Source organism: Capricornis sumatraensis, chromosome 1 (genome assembly GCF_032405125.1).
Source record: "Capricornis sumatraensis isolate serow.1 chromosome 1, serow.2, whole genome shotgun sequence".
NCBI lineage: Eukaryota > Metazoa > Chordata > Mammalia > Artiodactyla > Bovidae > Capricornis > Capricornis sumatraensis.
In genome coordinates, this window is record NC_091069.1 from 93,175,382 (window position 1) to 93,198,227 (window position 22,846).

Consider the following 22,846-nt stretch of genomic DNA (forward strand, 5'->3'; position numbering starts at 1 on the left):
CCACCAGCAGGCTCCAGCCAGCCTTGCCTCACACCAGTGTGCCCCGGGTCACCTCCTGGGACTGGTGTTTCATTGGAAACCTGGTGCCTTCCGAAGCTTCCTGGCGGCCTTGCTTACAGCGCCCCAATCTTCCTGGTAGTCCTTCCTTACCGTCCAGGCCCTTCTCCGGGTCTGGAATAGCTGAGTCATCTGGGTCACAGATCACAGCGGGAGGGAGGCAGACATCCCCCTCCCCTGCCCGCCGGGACCTGTCAGACCCCCTTCCCGTCCTCCATTGTTCTTCCTGTTCCTCCCCCAGCCTTTCAAGTGTTCTCCTAGCCCTCCCAGACAATTCCCAGCCCTCATCCCCAGCCTTCCGTTATTTTTAGTGAGCTAAATATACCCTGCGGGGTCCTTTCTTCGTGGTCAGTAGACTTCCTGACCTTTCCTCTGGGTCAGCCCCACCTCCCAGGATGCACTGGGGAGTCTATCGATTTGGAAATACTTCCGCTCGGTGGGGTCCTGGGGAGTCTCTCAGAGTGTGGCCACCTTGCCGGGTGGAGTGTGTATGTGTGTGTGTGTAAGGCTGAGGGCTCTTGGCTGGCTTGGTGAGTCAGGAAGTGGCTGGTCTGGGCAGAGCTCTAGAGAGTGGAAGCACTGCTTGGAACTGGGAGCTGGAGGAAGAGAGTGAGTGACTGAAGTCACGTGGTGAATCGGCGTCCAGATGGGGACATGAATCAGGGGGTGTGTCTCCCGACTCTCAGCGGTTGAAGGGACTTGAGTGGACTCTGGGGTCACTGCCCTTCTGATGCTGGAGTTTTCCCCAACCGTGTCTCAGGCTCCTCAAGGCTGGGATTCTTCTCTGATGGGGAAATGTCTCTTAGAGAATCCATCCCTTTCTCGACAGTGCTCACTGGTAGAACACTCTGGTCCGTGCAGGGTGTATCGCCTGCTGAATCCCTTTTGCCCTCCCTTGGAGCTCTTCAGGAAGCGCTCTAGGGCTTCTGAGACTTCTGAGCCGCCCCTTCCAGGGGTCCTGAAGATGGCCAGGGCAGGCTCCGGAGACGCAGAGCACTGATGGAGGAGTCAAGGAGGGCATCGAGGCAGCAGGGGACACAGGTGCTTGGAGTCAGGGGATCTGCCTGGTGCTTTTCCCCTGCTCTCACGGATGGGGGTTGCCCACTTTGCCATGTGTCAGGCCCCCAGTGCCTCCAACCATAGGCTTTCGCTTCGGGACTGAGCTGCTCAAACCTCTCTTCTCTCACACCCTCTATGCATCTGTGACATTGGTGTTTCCTGCCAGCCTGCCCGCCCCTGCTCCCCTCCAGGCTCAAAGGCCCCTCCAGACCCTGAGACACCGACCATGGGGCTGAGCCTGGCTGTGACTCCCCGGCTGCCTCACCTCTCCTCCTCTCGCTGTGGTCTGGCACTCTGTCTGCACTTCCTAAGCAGCAGCAAGGAGCTGACTGCCTTCTCTTCCCTGGGCTGGGACTCCTGGCTGTCTGCGGAGCTTGCCACTCCGTCCCAGACCATGTCTCCAAGAAGGGGTGTGAGAGCCAGAAGGTGACGGGTGGGAGTGGAACACGGGGTCCCGGAGGTGCGGTAAATTAGGTTCCTGGACCCACCTCCAATGTGTGGGTGTGTGGAGGCTTCTCCATGCTGATGCAATGCCCGGGGACCAGCTGGGTAGCAATGATTCAACTCAGTTCTGACGCCATCTACCTGGCTATAGCAGCAGATCCCGTGGGTTAAGGGCTCAGGCCTGCCCCCGCCCCCTTTCAGATACTAGTGGCAAGTCCAGGCTGTTATCTGTGCTTCTAACCAACTGGCTATAGATCAGAGGTTCCCAGGACCTCCTCCTCAGGTTCAGGGACTTTTGCCAGAGTGGCTTACAGAACTCAGGGAAACATTTTACTTGCTAGATTATGGGTTTATTATAAAAGGATATATCTAAGGAATAGCCAGAGGGAAGAGACACCCAGGGCAAGGTCTGGGGAAGAGCACAAAGCTTCATGCTCTCTCCAGGAGCACCATGCTCCCCAGTGTCCACCCAGAAGCTCCCTGAATCACATCCTTCCGGGGTTTCATCGCATAGCCATGATTGATTAAATCACTGGCCATCAGTGATTGATTCAACCTCCAGTCCCTCTCTCATCCTTGGAGGTTAGGGGCAGGACTGAAGTTACAACCCTCCAGTCACAGGTTTGGTCCTCCTGGCAATCAGCTCCATCCTCAGATGAGGTCCAGAAGTCACCGTATTAACATAACAAGAGATACTGTTGTTACTTTCAACAGTTAGGAAATTCCAAGAGTTTGGGGAGCTGTAAGCCAGGCGGTGTGGACAAAGACCAACTATATATGAAAAATATACTTTGGTCGTCTCAATGACCCAATATATGTCTTATAAATCACAGTATAGCCTGGGACCTCCTTCCCTTCAGCCCAGGAGGTGGCTCTGGCCTGTGGAGAGGGTCTGGGACCAACCTCTAGCCCCTGTGATAGAGCTGAGTTCCACGGCAGCCCCAGGCAGGTCCCGACACCCCCTGAACTGGGACTCCCCACCCTGGGCCACAGAGCAGGGAATGTGGTCAGAGGGACGGAGAGTCCCGTCAGCAGCTGTGGATTCTCACTGGTCATTTTCTGAGGTCGATTTCTGGGCTGAGTCTGGCGGGCAGAGCTTGCCAGGCATCCCCAGTTAGCTGTGGCTCAGATGATCTCAGAGGGCCAGAGGAAGCTGCTGATGGTGTGATGGGAGATTGTGATGCTGACTGTGGGATCCTTAGGAAACCAGCAGGACTGAGGAAGAGGAGGAGGGGCCTGCAGTGGGCTGGCCTGTGGGCTCCACCTGCCTGTCATTCTTACCCTAGTCCCTTCAGATGTGGCACACTGGGCTGCGTGCCATGAGAAGATGCCAACTTCATTCAGACGCCTCTAGCCTGAAGTGGAGAACACTACCCTTATCTTGGGGGAGTCTCCAGGCCCACGAGGGCGCTGGACACACATGAAGGAAAGCAACAAATGTGTTTCGAGAGCAGCGTACTGATGAGGGTGTGGATGGTACACCATGAAAACCTGTCAGTAGCGCCTCAGCCTTACAAGCTAGAGTCTGATCAGAAAGGGAAACCCGCTGGGTGAGAAGAGCGTGTGAAACCCAGTGGCGGGGTGGGCCAGGGAGCCAGGTGGGCCCTCTGTGTTGGGGGCAGGCACTGAGGTGCTTTGGTGAATCCCTGAGTATCCTTCAAGTGACTGAAGATGCCGCCGGCCACCCCTGCCTCAGCTCAGGACCGCATCTTACCTTCCTGCCAGCTTCTGGGTGTTGTCTGAGGGAGAGGTGAGTGTGGTCCAGGCGTGTGAAGTGTGTTGGGAGCGGTGGGGGTGGGAGGGTCCAGGGTTGGTCTTCCTAAGCTCAGGGTTGGAGAGCTGTGGCCCAGGAAGCAGGCAGTGAGCAGTGGGGCTGAACATGGCAGGGTATGCGAAGGGCCCGGGAGTGGGGCCTGTGACCTATAGGAGGATCTGATGGGGTTGTCTGTCTCTTTGCCTTTCCCGGTGTCCTGGTTTCCTGGACCCTCTTAGCCTGTGGGCCAGACAGGACCTTCCAGAATTCTGTGGTGTTGCTGACTGTGGGTCAGACAGGACCGTCCAGAATTCTGTGGTGGTGTTGACTGAGCCCCAGATGGCAGACGTGGGCGACTGAGGTTACCTGCTCCAAGGCAGCATGCTCTGATGGACACGTGACTGACTGATAATGGCCTTGGGACAGGATGCATGTGTGCTGGTGCTGGGGCTGAGGAGCTGAGGGGCAGGGCTGTCACATAGAGTGCCTTGATATGGAGGGCCTTAAAGAGGGTCCTACTGGGGGCTGTGGGCCAGGGTCACTGTCTAGGAGAGCATGGGGCTCACATATATCCCACAGAAAGAGAACCTCAGCTCTGGGTATGTCTGGAGAAGGGGACAGGCTATGAGATATGACGTCCCAGTGAGGGTGGGAGGTTCTGACCCTGAGTGAGGCCCACAGACAGGCCCCGTTTCCTTTAACTCTCAATAGAGCTAAAGAGCTCCAGAATTAACCAGCCCTGGGCATGAAGCAGTGGACCCTGAAGCTTGGCCCCTGCTGCGAGATCTATTCTAGATCCTGGGCTCTAGATCCTTGGAAGCTGCCAGGAGTGTTCCTGTTGCTCCTTGATGGGCATGTAAAAGATGGAACTGGCTTTGTGCCCGAGGTCTCTTCACATGCCTGGAGCCACTGGCATGTTGCTAAGTCTTCAGGAGGTTGGTGGGGGGCCCTCAGTGTGGAGATCTGATGCTCAGGAAACTCCAGGAGAGGAGGAGTTACTTGGATGGTCTTGGGATTCAAAGGCCACTGCTAATGGCACCCAGTCCACAGCATGGAGCAGTTGGAGCAGTTATACTCACACGGCTCCACTTCTGCACAGAGATGGTGTACTGGAAGCCCCCAGGTGGTGAAGGATGGTGGCTGGGCAAGGTGATCTCTGAGGAACAGGAAGTGGTGTTCTTCAAAGGAATCTGGTTCTAGGGTCAGAAGCCCGCAGCCACCACATGTTAGGGGGGCTTCATTCATCTCTGCTAAATGAGATTCCTGTGGTTATAGCAGAAGCAAATTTCTCGGATTTTCAGAACCTTCTATTTTAAAATAATTTAAGATTCAGCAAAAAGCTGCGAGAGTGGTTGAAAGAATATTTTGTTCTAAGCCATTTGATTCCTTCTCCTGACTCCTCATCCTGAATTTAGTGTGTATTTTCTCTGATTAAGGGCTTTCTCCTCCATAACCACAATGAAACCTTCAAAATGAGGAAATCAGTGTTGATGTGACCCTACCACAGATTCTCATTCGAGTTTTATCAGTTTTATCAACAGTGTGCTTTATAACGGAAGGATCCAGTTAAGGATCATTTGCTGTGTTAGTCATTCCGGCTCTTTTAGTCTCCATCCCCCTGGGAGAATTCCGTGTCTGACTTTTATAACCTTGTCACCTCTAGACTTTGGGGAATCCAGGCCAGCTGTCCTGTAGGATGCCCCCCTGTTCACATTTGCGTGCTGTTTTCTCGTGACTGGGCTTCCTTGATAGCTCAGTTGGTAAAGAATCCGCCTGCAATTCAGGATTCCCAGTTCGATTCGTGGGTCAAGAAGATCTGCTAGAGAAGGGATAGGCTACCCATTCCAGTACTCTTGGACTTGCCTTGTGGCTCAACTGGTAAAGAATCTGCCTGCAATTAGATTTAGGGTGTTTACCTTTGGCAGGAACAGAACACCGCAATGCCCTGCTGACCCCATCATGTCCTGGAGTGGCAGGATTTTTATTTGTTTTATTTCTGTGTGATTACCCTGGATCATTTGATCACCTGGCATTTGCTGGGTTTCTTCGCCAATCATGCATCCATTCTCCTTTCTAATAAGTAAGGATTTGGGGACGGGGGAAGGTGCTTTGGGACTCTAAATACTTTGTTCCGTATCTAATGTTTATCCATCAGGTTTAACACTCACTGTTATTTCTTGGTTGGATTGTTGCTTCGATGCTTGCTAAATCAATTATTAATTTTTTTTCTGCATTAATCATTTGGCATTCCACTATAAGGAAAAGTGTCCTCCTGTCATATTTGTTAATTTATTTCTATATGGATTCATATATTCCTGTTTTATTCAGTGGTTTAGTCTGTTACCATCATCATTTACTTTCATGTTTAAATTGTCCCAGATTTAACCTGTGGAAACCCTTGATAACAAAACATGTCAAAAGGGTTCTGTGTCCTTTTGGCATGTTTCTATAGTTCTTTGAATATTTCCTTGTTTTCCGGCACAAAAAAGATGTTCCTGGGTCATCTACCTTCTCTGGCCTAACCCTGGAATTCGTTACTGCTCCGAAGAGCCCAGATTGCCTTTGGATGAAGTGAAGGAAAACACAGCTTCCCAGGCCCACCCCAGACCTGAATTGGAGTCTCAGGGAGATGGGCGTGGCTGTGGGCGGGTCTGGTTATCTGGGGCCGCCTGAGCGGCTGTTCTTTGTGTCGCTAGAGCTTGGGGTTGGGGGCGCGCTGGCAGCTCGAGTGGCGACACCTGGTGGTGACTCAGGAACCTGCACGGCCGTTAGGACAATGCCTTGGATCTGGGACTTAAGGGTCTTATTGCCTTGCTGGGCCTCCTACTAGGTCTCCTGGGATGGCGAACTGGGTCCAGCCTCCTTCCTCAGTGTTCTGAGCACCCTTCCTCACCCACCACACACACCCCCGCCCTGCCCTCCTTTAGCCTGGCTGCCCAAGTCCAGGCCCTCGCCTGAATGGTTCAAGCTCCAGAGCTGGATACTCCCAGGACTGTGAGCGAGCGCCTTCCAGCTCAGGACCAAGATTTGCTCCAAGGGTTTCCGGACATCCCTAACATTACTCAGCAGAGATGGCTGTCTAGTGAATTACACTGAGTTGCTCAGAAGATATTATGTATCATTAACAGTTATGTTTATAAAGGGTTTATCAAAATTTGGGGAAATGCTTATTGTCTCATATGAAGTAAAAGAAAAATACTCGATGTACAGCAGAGCTGAACATTATTCATTAAAAAAGATTAGAGAGAATTATATCAAAATGTGAATAATGGTGGGATTATGCAATTTATTTTCTTTTACATTCTGAAACTTTCATGCTTTGGAGTTGTTCTTACTCTGATGGATTAAAAGGCTGCCCCAGGAGGCCTGCTGAACCAGGGAAGGCTTGGTCAGGCCTCCATTGGCCTGGGAGCAGCAAGGCTGGAGAAGCTGGCGTGGCTGTATCTTTTATTCAGGCCCTTTGAAGGGTGTTGGTCTCCTGGTGGGCTTGGATGGGGTGGGGGCACAAGGCAGCCTCCCCTGTCCGTGTGAATGGCCTGATGGGTCACCCCCCCTCGCTGGTCAAAGCCAGAGCATCTGGGGGTTGCTTCTGGGAAGAAAGAGGGCCTCATCCTTTCAGTGCTATCTGGGGCCTAAGCAGAGAGAGGCTGAGCTGTCTGTGGAGAAACAGGGGAGGACCCTTGACTGAGCAGAGTGGCCAAGGGGGCATTTTTTTCTGAAGACGGGTGTAAGCTGAGAGTTGAAAAATCCTGCAGGTGAAGTTCAACCGCTGATTCATTTATAGAAGGTTGCTAGGCATTCAATTCACTAATTTAATCCTCATTTGACCCTATGCCGAAAGTGCTATTGCCGTCACTACCCCCATTTTACAGATGAGGAAACTGAGGCCCAGAGATATTTCAGATCTTGCCAAAGTCATCCAGCTTCTGAGTGGTGGGACTTGATTCCAGATTCAGTGCTCCTAACCACGTGACTATGTTGATGGGCTCCTGGGGATGGCTTTGCTGCGCTTCTTGCAAACCAGACTCCATTCCTGGTTTGGAGGAAAGGAACAGGGATACAGGAACAGGAAGCGTGCTGGAGGGTGGTGGTCGGAGGCCAACATTAACCCGCTGCCCTCTCACCCCTGTCTGTTCCAGGCCTCGCTGGTCCTGCAGGTGTCCTACACGCCGCTGCCTGGAGCCATGCCCACCTTCCCACCATTAACACCTCTGGAACCCTCCCCGACTCTGCCTGACATGGATATGGTGGCTGGTGAGGAGCCCACCCTCACCCTGGCAGGGCTGGGGGAATAAGCCTAGTGGTGGCACCTGAGCCTGGGAAGGGGGTGCCTTTCTAGATTGGGGGCTGCCCAGGCCTGGCGAAGAGAGGCCGTGGGTGGGTGGGGAGTCTGTAGAACTGACTTCCATTTTACAAAGTAAAGGAGCAGGAGGCATGCCCCCTAGGTGCCACTAGGGTTACTATGATGACGTCTTCCCAGTGCCAGTGGTTCAAGGAAGGTGTTGTGTGGGCGCTGGGTACCCAGCCCTCTGCAGCTGCAGAGAGGTGGGACTTTTAGAGGGCCGGCCTGTGCTGGGGAGGAGGTCTATCCTAGGAGATGCCTGAGCCCCACCCGCTGCCCAGCACTCTGCAGGTCTTTAGCAATGACATGTGACAAGAGTTGGACTTTCCCTGAGAACCCTGAGCTGAAGTCAGGGGATGAGTTCCTGTCTTGCCTTGACACCAGTAGCTGTGTGGCTTCGGGCCAGTCACTCCCCCTCTGGGCCTACAGTTTATTATTTGTGGAAAGTAAGCAGACTGAACTGACCAAGCCTCACGGTTGCCCTTTACTTACCTCTCCTGGCCCTGTGAAGTGAGGACCAGCTAGGGTGGCTGGCTTGTCAGTGGTGGCTGGGGGGGCGTGACAGTTCACCTGCTGGAGTGAACAGGAAGCACACAGATGGGCCAGGTGGGGTCTTGCCCCTGGGAAAGATTCCAGCGTTTCTCCCTTGGTGAAGGGAGCCCATCCCAGGTGTGCCCTGAGCCTGTCCTGGGGGCCGTGTGGGGCCCCTGGTCGGGGAGGCAGAGCGGGGCCCCTCTTGTTGGCCTTGGCACTGTCTGAGCTCAGAGGTGGGCTGATCCCTCTGGACTGGGGTTGAGGGAGGAAGAAGGGGGTGCTCCTGGTGACCGAGAGTGGAGAGAGTGAGGGTCCCAAATGTTCTGGGACCACTTTGAGGTGGATCTGACAAAGTTAGGCTCTGGCCCGAAGGTGGCGACCAGCACCTGTTCCGAGCTTTGTGTCAGGTGGGGGCAGGCGGGGAGGGCAGGGCTGGTGGGGGTGGGGGGCCCTGGGTTGGCTTCCCTCACCAGCTCCCTCCCCTCCTGGGGCTGTGCCCTGCCCATGTGCCAGGTGGGGGCCAGAGCCAGGCCGAGACCTGGTCCCTGCTCAGTGACAGCACCGTGGACACGAGACACTCTGGAAGGAAGTGGCTGGCCCCCACGGGTGAGACGCGGGCTGGGCTGAGCCAGCCCTCCCGCCCGTAACCAGCCCACTTGCTGCCGCCATCAGCTCCCCAGAGCGGGGCGAGGCAGCCAGGAGGGCTCCTCCTGCAGGTCCTGGCGGGGAGGGCTGGGGCCATTCTGTCTCCTCCTGCCTGCTAACCAGACTGACCACCCTCAAGTTTCAGCTGTTAGAAGCTCTTCTTTCTTCTCCCTCATCCATCCTGGCTGACCGCTGGGGAAAGAGAGGGGCAGGGGAGGTGGGTGCTGGGCCGTCGGGTCTGCCGTCAGCTGGGACCCAGGGGCCAGAGGCACCCAGCCTCATTACGACCCTCTCCTCCAGACACAGGAGGAGAGGAGGACACTGAGGACCAGGGGCTCACAGGAGACGAGGCCGAGCCATTCCTGGACCAGAGCGGGGCTCCGGGCCCGGGGGTCCCCAGCACCCCAAAGAAACCACCTTCCCATCCTCCCCCCTATCACCCCGGGGGGAGAAGGAAGAGAAGCGCACCTGCACCCAGAAAGCTGCTGTCGGACAAGCCACAGGACTTCCAGGTGACCGCGGCCTCCTCCTTCAGCCAGAGGCAGCCTCTGCGGCCAGTGTAAGACCTGTCTGTGCAGGAGGTCCTAAGACGGGAGTCTGGTTCCCCTGGGTCCTGGGCAAACGCTCGATGGGGAGGCCATGTCTTGGGGTCTCTAGAAAAAACCTCTCCCCAGCCCCTGGTTTTACTCTTAAAAAAAGTGCGGGGGGGGGGGGGGGTGGGTCACTGCAGAGCGCCAACATCACCACAGCTGCTACCTGTTTTCCCAGCCAGACGGCCCCTAAGGTGCTCTGGCTCCTCCGTCCGCGGGATTTCCCAGGCAAGAATACTGGCTGGGAATACTTGTTCAAAGTGATGGACAGCATGGTTGTCACCTGGGGCATGACAGCATGACCCACTGACTCAATCTGCATTTGAACAAGGTCCCCAAATCTAAGAAGCTCTGCCTGTCTTTTTTTCTCTATCCATTCCCCCTGTTAATCGTCATGATTTTTCTGAAGGTCATGTGCAGTTTGAATTTGTTCAAGCTTGTCACAGAATAAAACTATGAAAATTAACCCTTTGACTTATTTTTATCCAAAAACTCTATCTCACTTAATTTGGGTCCTTTTTGGTTCTTTTTCTTTTCTACAGAATTTTCCATTTTGATGTAATTTGCATTTAGTGATATTTAACTTCAGAACTACTTTAAAAATTAAAAACAGGAAACTTCAATATTTATTTATTAAATGCAATGAATTATAAAAATATATTTTAATTCCAAATTGTGGTAATTTCAGAAAAGTTTTAGTTATAACCCACAATGTTTGCCTGCATCCCTGATGACTCAGTGAAGAATCTGCCTGCAATGCAGGAGACCCTGATTTGATCCCTGGGTCAGGAAGATACCTTGGAGAAGGAAATGGCAGCCCACTTCACTATTCTTGCCTGAAAAACCCCATGGACACAAGAGCCGGGTGGGCTATGGTCCATGGGGTCACAAAAGGTTGAACACTACCGAGTGACTAACGTTTTCACTTTCGTGTTTGCCTGAGGGGCAGAATTCTAATTTATTATTATTTACAAGACATGTTATTGTTTCCTCCTTCAAACAAACAAACAAAAACTTTTGCGACTTCGCTGGTGGTCCAGTGCCTACGACTCCTAATGCAGAGGGCCTGGGTTCGATCCCTGGTCCGGGAACTAGATCCCACATGCCGTAATTAAGACCCAGTGAAGCCAAATAAGTAATAAATAAATGGAAAAAAAATGATTTTTTTGGTAGCAAATTTGGAAAATACAATGAAAAGAATAAAAATCACTCCCTCCCTCTTCGCATTGCCATTGATAATATATTTTATAGCAGCTTATTTTTAAAATAAATAATTGCTGGTTAGAAATTAGAACCAGTAAACACTGTATTTTTTTCATGAACGCTTTAACACTTTAAAACGTAATATTCTTAAATCTTTTGCGTAACTTTGGAGGCACAGGTGTTCTTGAAACCGTCACTTATTGAAAGTTCAATGAAGAAAACTCACTTCTAAGAATGTCAGACATTCTGTGTTGCATCTTACACTATGTAAGAATGAAGTGGGGTTGCATCACTCTGTAGCTCTGACCTCTGAGGGAATTGTCAGTGAGGAGTATTCAAGGCACCCAAAAGCCTCACCATCGAGGGGCCTGAGATGGGGCTTGTGCAGAAACTGAACAGGGACTGGGTTCTCGGGCCAGCCCTGGAATTTCCTGCTGGCAGCTTGCTTGGGGCAGCCTGGCAGCTCTTACGTGGCACCATGGGGTGGTTAGATGCCAAGGACCTTGGTGGGAAAATACTGTTCTTACAATGTTCTTCCTAATTCCTTTTTAATACCCGTCCCAAGAGGCTGGCTGTGAGGGTGGTCCCTGAGATCTCTGACTCTCGTGTGGGGTGGGGGTGCGTGCCTGACTTCTTCCTCTCCTCCGGCTCACAGCCTCTCCTGGCTTTCAGATCAGGGTCCAGGTGATCGAGGGACGCCAGCTGCCAGGGGTGAACATCAAGCCTGTGGTCAAGGTCACCGCCGCTGGGCAGACCAAGCGGACACGGATCCACAAAGGAAACAGCCCCTTCTTCAACGAGGTGGGAGCCCCTGGGTTAGGGCTAATGCCTTGGTGGGAGCGCGCAGCGGATGCCTGACAGTTCACTCGGGTTTTGCAGATGGCAGTAGCATTGGGTGGAGGGCAGTGCCCGGTCCTGAGCAAGTTATCTGAGGAACTGGAGAGAGGGCTTCTGCTCTTACTCCTGCCTTGGGCTCCCCCTGCTCCACACCCCCACCATCCGTGGGGCTGGCCACCCTGTCCTTGAGATGACCACTTCTTTGAGGTTGAATCCCCAGAGCCTGGTGCTGGGCTGAGCCCACCGCACGCACACTCACTGTGTGGACCAGCCCTGGAGGCTGGGCGGTGGCCGTCTCCTCCCGGCCCCGGGCTCAGCGGGCCTTCATCTGTCCCCCTCTCGCCCTGAACCAACAGACTCTCTTCTTCAATGTATTTGACTCTCCCACGGAGCTGTTCAATGAGCCCATCTTCATCACGGTACGTGCCAGCCATCAGACGCTTTCTGTGGGCTCCATGTGTGTGTGTGTGCGTGTGTGAGAAGCTTAGAAGCCGAGCCCAGGTGACAGGGAGCAGCTCACACGCTCGCGCTCCCCCTTCCCATTCCACTTGGCACAAAGATGCCTTTGGGGCTTGGATGCAGGTGGCAGCGGAGTGGGGAGACCCTGACGCCGCCCAGCTTCCCCAGGTACCAGACTCATTCGCGCTGTGGTCCTTTGATTTTCATCTTATTTTGTTGGTCTATATGTCTGCTTCTGGCCAAGATTTTGCTTCACTGGCCCTTAGCTCTTTCCATCACCCCTGCTTCCTCTGAAAGGCAGTATACTTGAGTGGCTAGAAGTGTGGGCTCTGGAGCCAAGCTATCTGGCTTCTAGTCCTGCCTATGCCGTGGAGAGGACGTGTGATTCTGTACAAGTGGCCTCTGTGCCTCTTTCTTCATCTGGAGAAAGGGAACGATAATAGTACCTACTTGTGGGGTTCTCATGAGGGTTAAGCATTGCTTGGAATAATCTCCGGGATAGAGCCGGTGCTGTCGAGAGTGTGGGCTGTTATTATTTGGGAAGGAGGAGCAGCTGGGCTGGGACCTGTCTGGGCCAACGTTTACTTGCAGGCCAGAATTTTAGTTTGTTTTTCCTTTCAGGTGGTGGACTCCCGTTCCCTCAGAACAGATGCTCTCATCGGGGAGTTCCGGGTAAATGGTTTATTCTCTTTGAAAGCAATCAGTTCTCGTTTATCCACATTAGCGGAGACTTTGTGGATGATGGGCAGGGTTGGTGCTCAGAGACCTATCTGTCTTGGTCTGTGTTTGGAAAAATATGATGATAAAATCCAAACAAGATCTTCTCCTAACCCAGAAATTCTCTTCACAAAGGTAGTAGAGAAAGAGAGCACTTTTGTTATTGAATAAGCATTAAACCAATATGGTGGTATTATGGGCCATCTGATAAGAGATTGTGAAGACAGAAAGAAATCTTGTATAGAGCCAAGCAGACACAACCCATTCCATACATATTCTTGAGATGAACAATAAACAATTACTAATGCCCAAGTTAGTGGCCAGGATAGCGCCTTCAGTATATATAGTTCATCCTAACTTTATCTGGTAATTGGGGTGACCGTCACAAGAAAAATCAGAAAACACACTTGCATTTTTATGATGGGAGGTAGTTTTACAATTTGGTTAAAGTAGGCCCTTCTCTTGCCAGAGATTGGAGAGCCTGGGGAAAGGCATTCCTGGGTCCTAAAGCTGAGGAACGACTTATCTGGCTTCTAAAAAGATACATTTCAAAGAGTCAGGGAAAATACTTATATTGACAAGTTTTCCAAGGAAAACGTTCTGACAAAAAGAGAGGAGAGGGAAACCGCCCCCCTTCTCTCCAGCGGGGGCAGTTCAGCTTCTTACTGTTAATCCACATTTGTCCTTGCGTCCTGGGGAGGCAGTGTGGGGCTGCGTTTAGGCAGCCCTCCTCCTCAGTCTGGCCGTCTGGGGCCAGCGTGACACCAGTGCTCAGAACCCTGAGCTCACCGGCGCTGGGGAGTGGGTCCAGATCGGGAGTGGTCCAGGGGGGTGGCGTGGGGTGACGTGCAGAAATGAACCTGCAGAGGACCTTGAACTGATAGCATGGGATGTGTTTAACAGATTAGCATCAAGGGAACTGGCACTGGAGATCTTCACAAATGATGTTTTAATGTCATTCTTACTGATTTTCTCAGCTTTGAATCTTCAAGAATTTATCAAATGGAAAGAAAGGGCACAGGTTTATTTGACCCTCCTTCTGCTTTCCAAATAAAATATGGCCCCTTCTCTGAGAAGAAGTCACAGATAGCAAACGGAATCTGTTTTTCTGGAGAAGCAGTTTTTTGTTTTTTAAGGATGGATTGAGCTTGAGTCATTCTATAATAAGTCTTATGTTCTGAGTCTCTAATCTTATTGTAAGAACCCAAGGGTGAGGTTAAAAAAGCATTTTTTTTCCTAATTATAAATGTAATCTATGATTTTAAAAAACTTTGTAGTTTTTTAGAGCAATTTTAGGTTCATAGAAAAATTGAGTGGAAAGTACAGAGTTCCCACATACCCCCACCCTGCACGTGCATAACCTCCCCTACCATCACATCAAAATCTGTAAGGGTTTTTCTTTAATAGAAAACTATAAAATATAGGAAAAATAAAAATAAAATAAAAACCTCCCGAATCTGCCACCCAGAGGTAGTGCAGTTGCCACCCAGCATGTTTCCTTTGCTCTGCCTTTTCTATGCGCAGATACACTTCAGTCAAAATATATTCCACTTTGTCCCCGTGTAATAACAGGTGACCGCCATTTTCTCATGTCTCCAGATGTTCTTGAAAACATGATTTCTAATGCGTCAGATTTTTAACTTTCCTGCATCATACTTCATTTAACACTCTGCTGGCAGGACTGTGACCTGTGCCTCTTCTGTTTGGTTTCAGCTGGACGTGGGCAGCATCTACCAAGAGCCCCGTGAGTCGCCCTGTCATCCTCTTGGGCAGGTCTTTGCATTTGGGTTCTGGCTGCATGGGGGCACCCACTTGGGACACTCATCTTTTCTAGACTTTAAAGGTGGAGTCTGATCTTGGAGGTGAGGCTGCAGGCGTAAAGAGAGGGCAGCTTTCATTTTCTGGGTAAAACAGGTCCCCCGGAATATCAAACCCTCACGTGGGTCTCAGCTGGCCCAGTTGGGGTGCTAAACTGGAAGTCCTAAGCAAAGATTGCTGGAGGCTGGGGTCCCTCCAGATGGGTGGGTCATCTGGACGACAAGTCCAGGATTTCTCCACACCTTGGTCTCTGGTCTGGACTGGTTACTTCCTAAAGGGGAGGAACATGGCCTGGGGTCTGGCTTTGGCAGCCTCTGATAGTGGTGTCTGTTGACATTTCCGATTTGGACCGGAATGAACACTCAAAATACCTTTTATTTTAGAACTGGAGTCCTTCCCCATGTCTGGGTAGATGAGTTCTTCATCTCACCCAGTGGAGTCCACCCTGGGCTCTCCAGTGTGGTCGCAGACTTGGGTTCTTCCACTTTGGGGATCACCAAGGGTGTTGTTCCCTTAGGACACGCCTACCTCAGGAAGTGGCTGCTGCTCTCAGATCCCGACGATTTCTCTGCTGGGGCCAGAGGCTACCTGAAAGCGAGTCTCTGTGTGCTGGGGCCTGGAGACGAAGCCCCCGTGAGTACATTCCTCGTCCTCCTCATAAGCACCGCCACCAGGCCATGGGGGCACCAAATGAACAAGCAAAAAACTTTAGCTTTTCTGATTTAAAAGAATACTTGGCAATTGTGAGAAGCGTAGAACATGTGGGAAAGCATAAATAAGAAATGGATCACTCATGATTCTGCCCATCAGAGCGAACCATCATTAATACTTTGGTGCATATTCTCCCATCTATATATAGTGTATATCTGTTCTTTTTCAGATTCTTTTCCCTTATAGATTATAAGTATGAGTAGAATTCCCTGTGCTGTACAGTACGTCGTTGTTGTTCATATCTGCTGCTGCTGCTAAGTCGCTCAGTCGTGTCCGACTCTGCGCGACCCCATAGACGGCAGCCCACCAGGCTCCCCTGTCCCTGGGATTCTCCAGGCAAGAGCACTGGAGTGGGTTGCCATTTCCTTCTCCAATGTACAAAAGTGAAAAGTGAAAGTGAAGTCGCTCAGTCGTGTCCGACTCTTAGCGACCCCATGGACTGCAGCCTACCAGGGTCCTCTGTCCATGGGATTTTCCAGGCAAGAGTACTGGAGTGGGGTGCCGTGGCCTTCTCCTGTTTATATATAGTAGTGTGTTAATCCCAAATTCCTAATTTATGCCCCGCCACCTTTCGGTAACCATAAATTTGTTTCCTAGGTTTGGAAGTCTATTTCTATTTTGTAAATAACTTCATTTGTATCATTTATTTGGATTCCACATATAAGCAATATATGACGTTAGTGTTTCTCTGACTCACTGCACTCAGTATGACAATCTCTGGGTCCGTCCTTGCTGCTGCAAATGACATTATTTCATTTATTTTTAATGGATGAGTAATACTCCAGTGTATACACATACACTCACATATATGCTCTCATGCACACATACACACACACACACACAGATAAGACCGAAGGATTTCAGAGCAGACACAGGAGCTGGAGGCTTTGTGGGAAAGCCTCCTAATACTCAGTGGCCAGGACCCAGAAGGTAGGTGGATGGAGGCACTGTTAGGCGTGGATGAGGCAGGCATCGTGGAGGCATGGGGCTGGGGAGCTGATGAGCCTGGCAGGGAGGGTGCAGGAGGACCAGGCTGATGAGGAGGACAAAATAATAGGGAAGGGCTAGGGAACACACATATTTTAAACCTCTGCTGTGTGCCAAGCTCTATGTTGAGTGCCTCCCGTGGTATGAGGGGGATTGGAGAAGCTAGATAGTATGGAGGCTGTTTTTAGAGAAGGGTCTCAAGGTCAAGGTTTTCCTGGAGCGTTGGTTCTGAGCGGCTGGAGATTTGAGATGTGGCCGTTCCTCTAGCAGCTGCAGGGGAGGGAAGATTAAGATGCAGTTGGTGGAAGACAGGACCTGTGTTGGTGAGTGACTTGTCCTTGTGGATATTGACTATCTCGTGGGAAGATTGGAAATCAGATACACAAATGGTAAAGCAGATACTGAAATGATCAAGGCAGGGGGAGGCAGGAGTGGGGGAAAGCAGGTCTCCAGGGGAGGGTTGGGGAGGTGGAGACCCTGGGGAAAGCCGCATGTGATGGGGAGGTGGAGGGCAAGGTCCATGAGGAGGTTAAGGCTGAAGAGCTGGCTGATGATGCAGGCTCAGGCAGCCCCGGTGGGAGGGATTGGGGCAGCCCCGGGTGCTGTGCAGGGGCTGGTAAAGCTCAGTCCCTCCCAAGGGCGCCTCCCTGCTCTCTCATTCCCTGTTCCTCTCATTCCCTGCTCATCTCTCCAGACGCTGTGCCTTCTTGCTCCTACAGGGCATCTCTGAATCTATTCTCCTTTCCTAAAACACTCCTTCCTCCGCTCCCCATTCATCCAACCCTGGTTTTTCCCAGATGAAACCATTTTTCTTGAGACCAGCGCAGAAGGAAGCCTGTGTCTTCTGCTCCAGCTTGCCATGGTCTTTAGAATGGAAGCGTGGCCATCTTTTGGTTTCCCATGGCAGCTTCCCAACTTCAGCACTGCCTTCTTCTCTGAAGCTTGCCTCTCTGGTTATTTCCCTCCTTCTGGTCTCCTGGGCTGTTACCTACACCTGGTGCAGGAGGGTCCTTGCTGGCACATTTCCCTGTTTGCCTTTGTTCCGAAACCAGTGTGTCCTCCCTGATGAGCCATCAACGTCTGATCTTACCTTCTTTAAGCCCTTGAGCTCAGAAATCCCTCTCGCCAGCAGTTTCTTTCTGCCTCCTTCCGTCCCTCACCCTCAGTGAATGGTTCTTCCTCGCTGAGGTTACAGCCCTGACCCCTGTCTGCTTCCCCGCCCACCAGCTGCCTCCTGCAGCCTGGTCCCCGGCTCCCATCCTCTCTCTCGCATGGTGCTCCCTAGCCCCTGGGGTTTGCTGCTGTATCTCCGCGTCCCCCCCCTCCCCATGACATACTGTCCACACCACCTTTTGGTCAGCCTTGGTGGCAGAAGTCACCTGGAAGTGCTGCCAACTTCTTCTTTTACTTGGGTGATGTTTGCTTCTTATCCCGTTCTCCATGGTGGCTGTTTCCTAACTTTCTGGTCTTTCCTAAGCTCCGGCCTCCGCTCTCCTTAAAGAGGCAGAGTTGCACAGTGGCAGAGGCGCAGTGGCGAGAGAGCTGAAATCCCTCCCCCTCCTTCTCCCTCCCCCCTCCGTCTCCCTCCCCTTCCTTCTCCCTCTCCCCACCTCCCTTGCCTGTGCTTCAGCCCTGCCTGCTTTCCTGTTCAGTCTGGTCTGCCTCTTCTCTGGCTCCTGTCCTCTGGTCTGTGCGAGGCTCCAGATTTCCTGATCTCAGAATACCCTTGCTTTCACCCCTCCTGTCCAAACTGTTTTCCTCGTCCTTTCAGCCATCCTCAAGGTTACCTAACTCTTGAGAGGACCCCACGTCCCCTTTCTCCAGTCCTTCACCAGCTGCTCGCTCCTTCATTGCTTCAGTGTGCCGCCCATCACCTCCGTCCCTGAGCCACTTGCCTAAGCCTGACCCATTGCCAAGTCCTGGGAGCTCTTCTCTCTCATTAATCTGATCTGCTGCTCCACAGTGTTTGATTCCAGAGCCGTATCTTACCTGAAACTCTCTCCTCCTTCAGCATCTGTGACTCCCCTCATTCTTTTCCTTTTTTTAAAAAAATGGATTCTTCAAATTCAGCAGCTCAATAGGATTTCACTGCCTGCCTCTCTGCTGTGCCTTTGACATGACCTTCAAGGCCCATGAACATCTGGCCTCAGTCAGATTTTGCAGCATATTTGTCTATCTGTGGAGGAGCCTGTCTGTCCACCTGGGCTCCTAAATCGCTCATCTCCAGCCTGGATCCTCGCAGTTCCAGACGCTCAGTCCTAGCTTCCTGTAACAAAGCACGTGAACACGTCCCTTTGGCCCCTCTAACTTCACCTATGGGAACCCAGTATCATTTGGCGACCACTCCTCAAACCTGTTCCCCACCCTGTGTTAGGTGATATCTCGGGAAATGGCACTCATCCGCTTGGTCCCCCAGGTCAGAGGCCTGAACACCCTTTCCCATCCCTCAGTCCAAACCTGGACGTCAACATGCACACAGTTGGCCAGTCTTGTTGGTGTGACGACCACAGTGCATGCTTCTCCTCTTTCCCATGCCAAGACCAGAGACCAAGGTCAGGCTCTCACATATCTTACCTGGGCCTTCCTGCGAATGAAGATGGGGTTCAGCTGCTGTGAATCTAGTTAGCCCCCACGTTACCACCAAAATCACCTTCTTTAAACCCAGGTACAATCACGTGCTTCCCAGGTGGCACGACTGGTAAAGAACCTACCTGCCAATGCAGGAGACATAGGTTGGGAAGATGCTCTGGAGGAGGGCGTGGCAACCCACTCCAGTATTTTTGCCTGGAGAAGCCCATGGACAGAGGAGCTTGGTGGGCTATGGTCCATGGAGTCGCAGAGTTGGGTGCGACTAAAGTGACTTAGCATGCATGCACGCACAAATCGTGTGAGTCTCCTCTTAAAACTCTTCCAGGGACCCACCCTGCCTGCCAGTTACTTTCGGGATGAAGTCCAGAATCCTCAGCATCACATTCAAGGCCATTAGCATTTGGCCTCAGGCTGGTTTCGCAGGGCCACTTGCTGCTGTGTACCTGCATGGACTCCGTGCTGTGGCCACGCCACTCAGTGTGACCCTTTCCAGAATGTACTTCCGTCCTCATCTTTCCACCTGTCGGAAGGCCTTCTCTGTCTCTGTTGACCAAAAGTCACTTTGTTCTTCAAGACCCGGTCCAGATGCTACTTCCTCCACGACGGCTGCCTTGTCCTCCAGGGAGATCAATGGATCTTTCCTTCCGGTCGCCACCCCGTGTTTTGTTAGTTAGTTGTTGTGTCCATCTCTGTCACTGAGACTCAGTTTCTTGAGGCCAGGGGCAATATAGTAAATATGAACCCTTTTATCTCCCCTCTTGCCTAGTACAGGTCTTGTGCACAACAGGTGCTCAATCAGTGATTGTGGCCTATGGGAACGAACAGTGTTATGGATGACTGAAAGCAGAGAAGCGGGTCATTTTCTTCCAATGTGAGCTGAGGAAAGTCAGTGTAGAGCTATTAACAGCTCCTTCCCGGGCTCTTGTGTGACACGAGGCACTCTGGGATGGAGAATTTGGCTGCGGGGATTCTGAAGCGGGTTTCTATGTGCAGACTGAGTGAGGATGGTCCAGGCAGCTTTGCAAGGAGTGGACTGCTGGGCATGGCCTTGTGCCACCTGTCCTCTATCCCTCTGCCCCTCACCTGCCCAAGTGCAGCAGGTGGATCTTTTGTTCCTCAAACTGCATGTCAGCCCTTGCTCTGCATGAGTTGCTGCCTCTGCCTGGATCCATCATCCAGGTCTCAAAGCTGGGATACCACTGACACTGTTCACTCCCCCAGTTTCCATAGTTTCCAGCCCTCTTGCTCTGTTTTCCCTAAATCCCACCCACCCAGTTCTGCATCCAACCTCTGTGAACTCTCATCCAGCTTATCTATAAAGTGGGGTATTCTAGGCCCTGGCCCCCTGCAGCATGGACATCACTTGGACGCTTGTTGGAATGCAGAGGCTTGGGCTCCACCCCAGACCTGTCGAACCAGAACCCGTGTTTTATTTGGAATGTGCAGCAGTGGTCCAGAAGACACTGACTCTCCTGGTTCTAATGTACAGTCAAGTTTGAGACCCACTGCTCGTGGGGCTTGCTGTCAGAATTAAATGAGAGCATGTATAAAATCAATATATATTATTTTTATTATTACTGTTTTAATCAAAACACTCAGCACATGCTCTTGCATTCATTTGCTTAAAGGTGCCTTTCACTGTGAAATGGTGAGTGCCATGCAGGCAGGACCTCTGTTACATCCCTCGCCCCTGGCATGAAGCTGACACTTCCTAGTTGCTCAGTAAATACTGGTCAGGTGAATGGGCAGATGTTACTGAAGACAGTGGCCGGCCTAGACCTCCGTCACTCCTGCGCTATTTTTTAATGGATGGGTTGGGAAGGAGATGGTGGCTCTTGAGTGTCTGCTGGTGGCCCGTGCACTGACACGTGATTGAAGTCGATCCCCCCAGAGCCTGGGAGGTCAGTGTCATTGTCTCCACTGTCCAGATGAAGCAAGTCTCAGGCTAAGGAACTGCTGGAGATCACCGGCTACGAGTGGGCAGGATGAAATCTGCCTGTCTTCAAGATGCACTATTTAAGTGTGTTGGTTGAGCTCTCAGAAAAGGAAGGGAAAACGCTGTGCTTGGGGCCTCATTAAGTAGTCAGATTTGGTTGTATTGTAGCTGGAGAGAAAAGACCCTTCTGAAGACAAGGAGGACATTGAAAGCAACCTGCTTAGGCCGATCGGCGTGGCCCTCCGCGGAGCGCACTTCTGTCTGAAGGTCTTCAGGGCCGAAGACTTGCCACAGAGTGAGTGTGGTGCCCTTGCTGGGTGACTGCGATGGGGGAACCCTGGGCTGGGCTGCCTCAGGTCCCTGCAGGAAGGAGAGGGAGGGGCTGGCCCCTGGCTCCCTCCCTGCCTCCTCCTGGCCTGGCTTCTGCACCCAAGGGTCTGCTAGATCTGTGCCAGCCCAGCTTCCCTTCTGCTCTGCTGTCTGCGGAAGCCTCACACCCTCTTGGTTTCCCAAGGGTTTTAGGGCTGTTCTTAGGAGAGAAGCAGTCTCCTGCACCATTTCCTGATGCTGAAATGGCATCGGCACCATTTCAATTCTATTGTGTGCTTATGCCTGGCTCCCACCGATTCTCTCCCACCCCTAGGAAGCCCCTGGCTGAAGACTGGTAGCCCTTGGCTGCAGAAGCAGTTGCTGAAATGTTAGAAGGGCTCAGTGTCTCCACTCAGTGGAGACTCCTGGGTGTCCAGTTTGCCTGGGACTGTCCTGGTTTTAGCACTGGAAATCCCACATCCCAGGAAACTCCTCCTTCCCTGATAAACTGGGACAGCGGGTCACCGTAGCTGTGGCCGAGTCTTCATCACCCCAGGAAGGCTATGGTGGCCACTGCCTGGCTTCTCGCAGTGACTAACCCTGCACTAGCCCTGATCTGTGTGCTCAGTACCTGCTGGGGGAGTTATGCTCAATATTCTGGAGCCGTGGGTGTCAACCCAGACTGTACATTAAATCATCTCTGGAGCTTTAAGGAAGTGCAGATGCCTGGGCCCTGCCCCCAGTGTTTCAGATTGGCTCGGTTTGGGGTGGGGCTCACCCACTGGTAGTTTTAAAAGGCTCCTTGGTGGTTTTCTCACTGCAGGCTATGAGCCACCACTTTGGAGCGTGCATTGGCAGAATTATACCAGGTGCTGTTGCTAGCGGAGTCCAAGAGAACAAGTAGTCAGGAACTCCTTGGGTCCCTGTTCACACGTTTTGCATGAAGCTAATTGTTTGAGAGTTTCTGCTTTGACTAATGACACCAATAAATGGGTTCCTTCTGTACGTGTTTAATTGAACCAAAATTGTGGGGAAACCCTTTAAATAAGTAATGGGATTAAAATACGGGTTTAGAACATTCTGCATTTGTTGGTTGACACTATGCGGAAGTGAGGCTGGGGAGCTTCCAAAGGGGGCCGGGGAAACAGAAGTGTCTGCTTTGCTCAAGGTGAAGGGGATGCTGCTGCTTAGTTGTCCGCAGTGTTGTTTAAATATAAATAAAAAAGAATACATGGGTAAATAGAACAGAAACACTTGCTAAATATTTGGTAACTGTTATTCATGTAGACAGACACTGGCTAGTATACAATTGTTAAGCATCCCCTTCTCTCATTTTCTCATTCATGTACACGAATTTGCTAGTCGGTCAGTTGTGTCTGACTCTTTGCAACCCCCTAGACTGTAGTCCACCAGACTCCTCTGTCCATTGAGTTTTCCAGGCAAGAATACTGGAGTGGGTTGCCATTTTCTTCTCCAGGGGATCTTCCCGACCCAGGGATTGAACCTGGGTCTGCCACATGGCAGACAGATTCTTTACCGTCTGAGCCACCAGGGAAGCCCTTCATATACATACGTACCATTATACAGAACATATATATATACACACGCCTGCATATACACATCTGTCATCTCTCTCTATATATAACATATATATATACACACATGCCTGCATATACACACCCATCATCTACATATATATAACCTATATATATACACACATGCCTGCATATACACATCCATCATCTACATATATATAACATATATATACACACATGCCTGCATATACACACCCATCATCTACATATATATAACCTATATATATACACACATGCCTGCATATACACACCCATCATCTA

The 22,846-nt window shown here is 51.5% G+C and overlaps 1 protein-coding gene across 15 annotated transcripts in view; it reads left to right on the top strand.

The window, feature by feature from the left end:
• DYSF (dysferlin) overlaps positions 1-22,846 on the top strand; it is a 222,678-nt gene that overhangs the window by 50,757 nt on the left and 149,075 nt on the right. For 8 of the 15 annotated variants that reach the window (XM_068979226.1, XM_068979236.1, XM_068979233.1 and 5 more), the window contains exons 5-12: positions 7,453-7,567; positions 9,135-9,346; positions 11,300-11,428; positions 11,821-11,883; positions 12,545-12,595; positions 14,354-14,384; positions 14,976-15,091; positions 20,850-20,976. In XM_068979226.1, the coding sequence (XP_068835327.1) occupies positions 7,453-7,567; positions 9,135-9,346; positions 11,300-11,428; positions 11,821-11,883; positions 12,545-12,595; positions 14,354-14,384; positions 14,976-15,091; positions 20,850-20,976 (844 nt within the window). Of the gene's footprint in view, positions 1-7,452; positions 7,568-8,702; positions 8,796-9,134; positions 9,347-11,299; positions 11,429-11,820; positions 11,884-12,544; positions 12,596-14,353; positions 14,385-14,975; positions 15,092-20,849; positions 20,977-22,846 lie in introns of all 15 variants that reach the window. The other 7 variants (XM_068979193.1, XM_068979167.1, XM_068979199.1 and 4 more) reach the window with 1 other exon arrangement.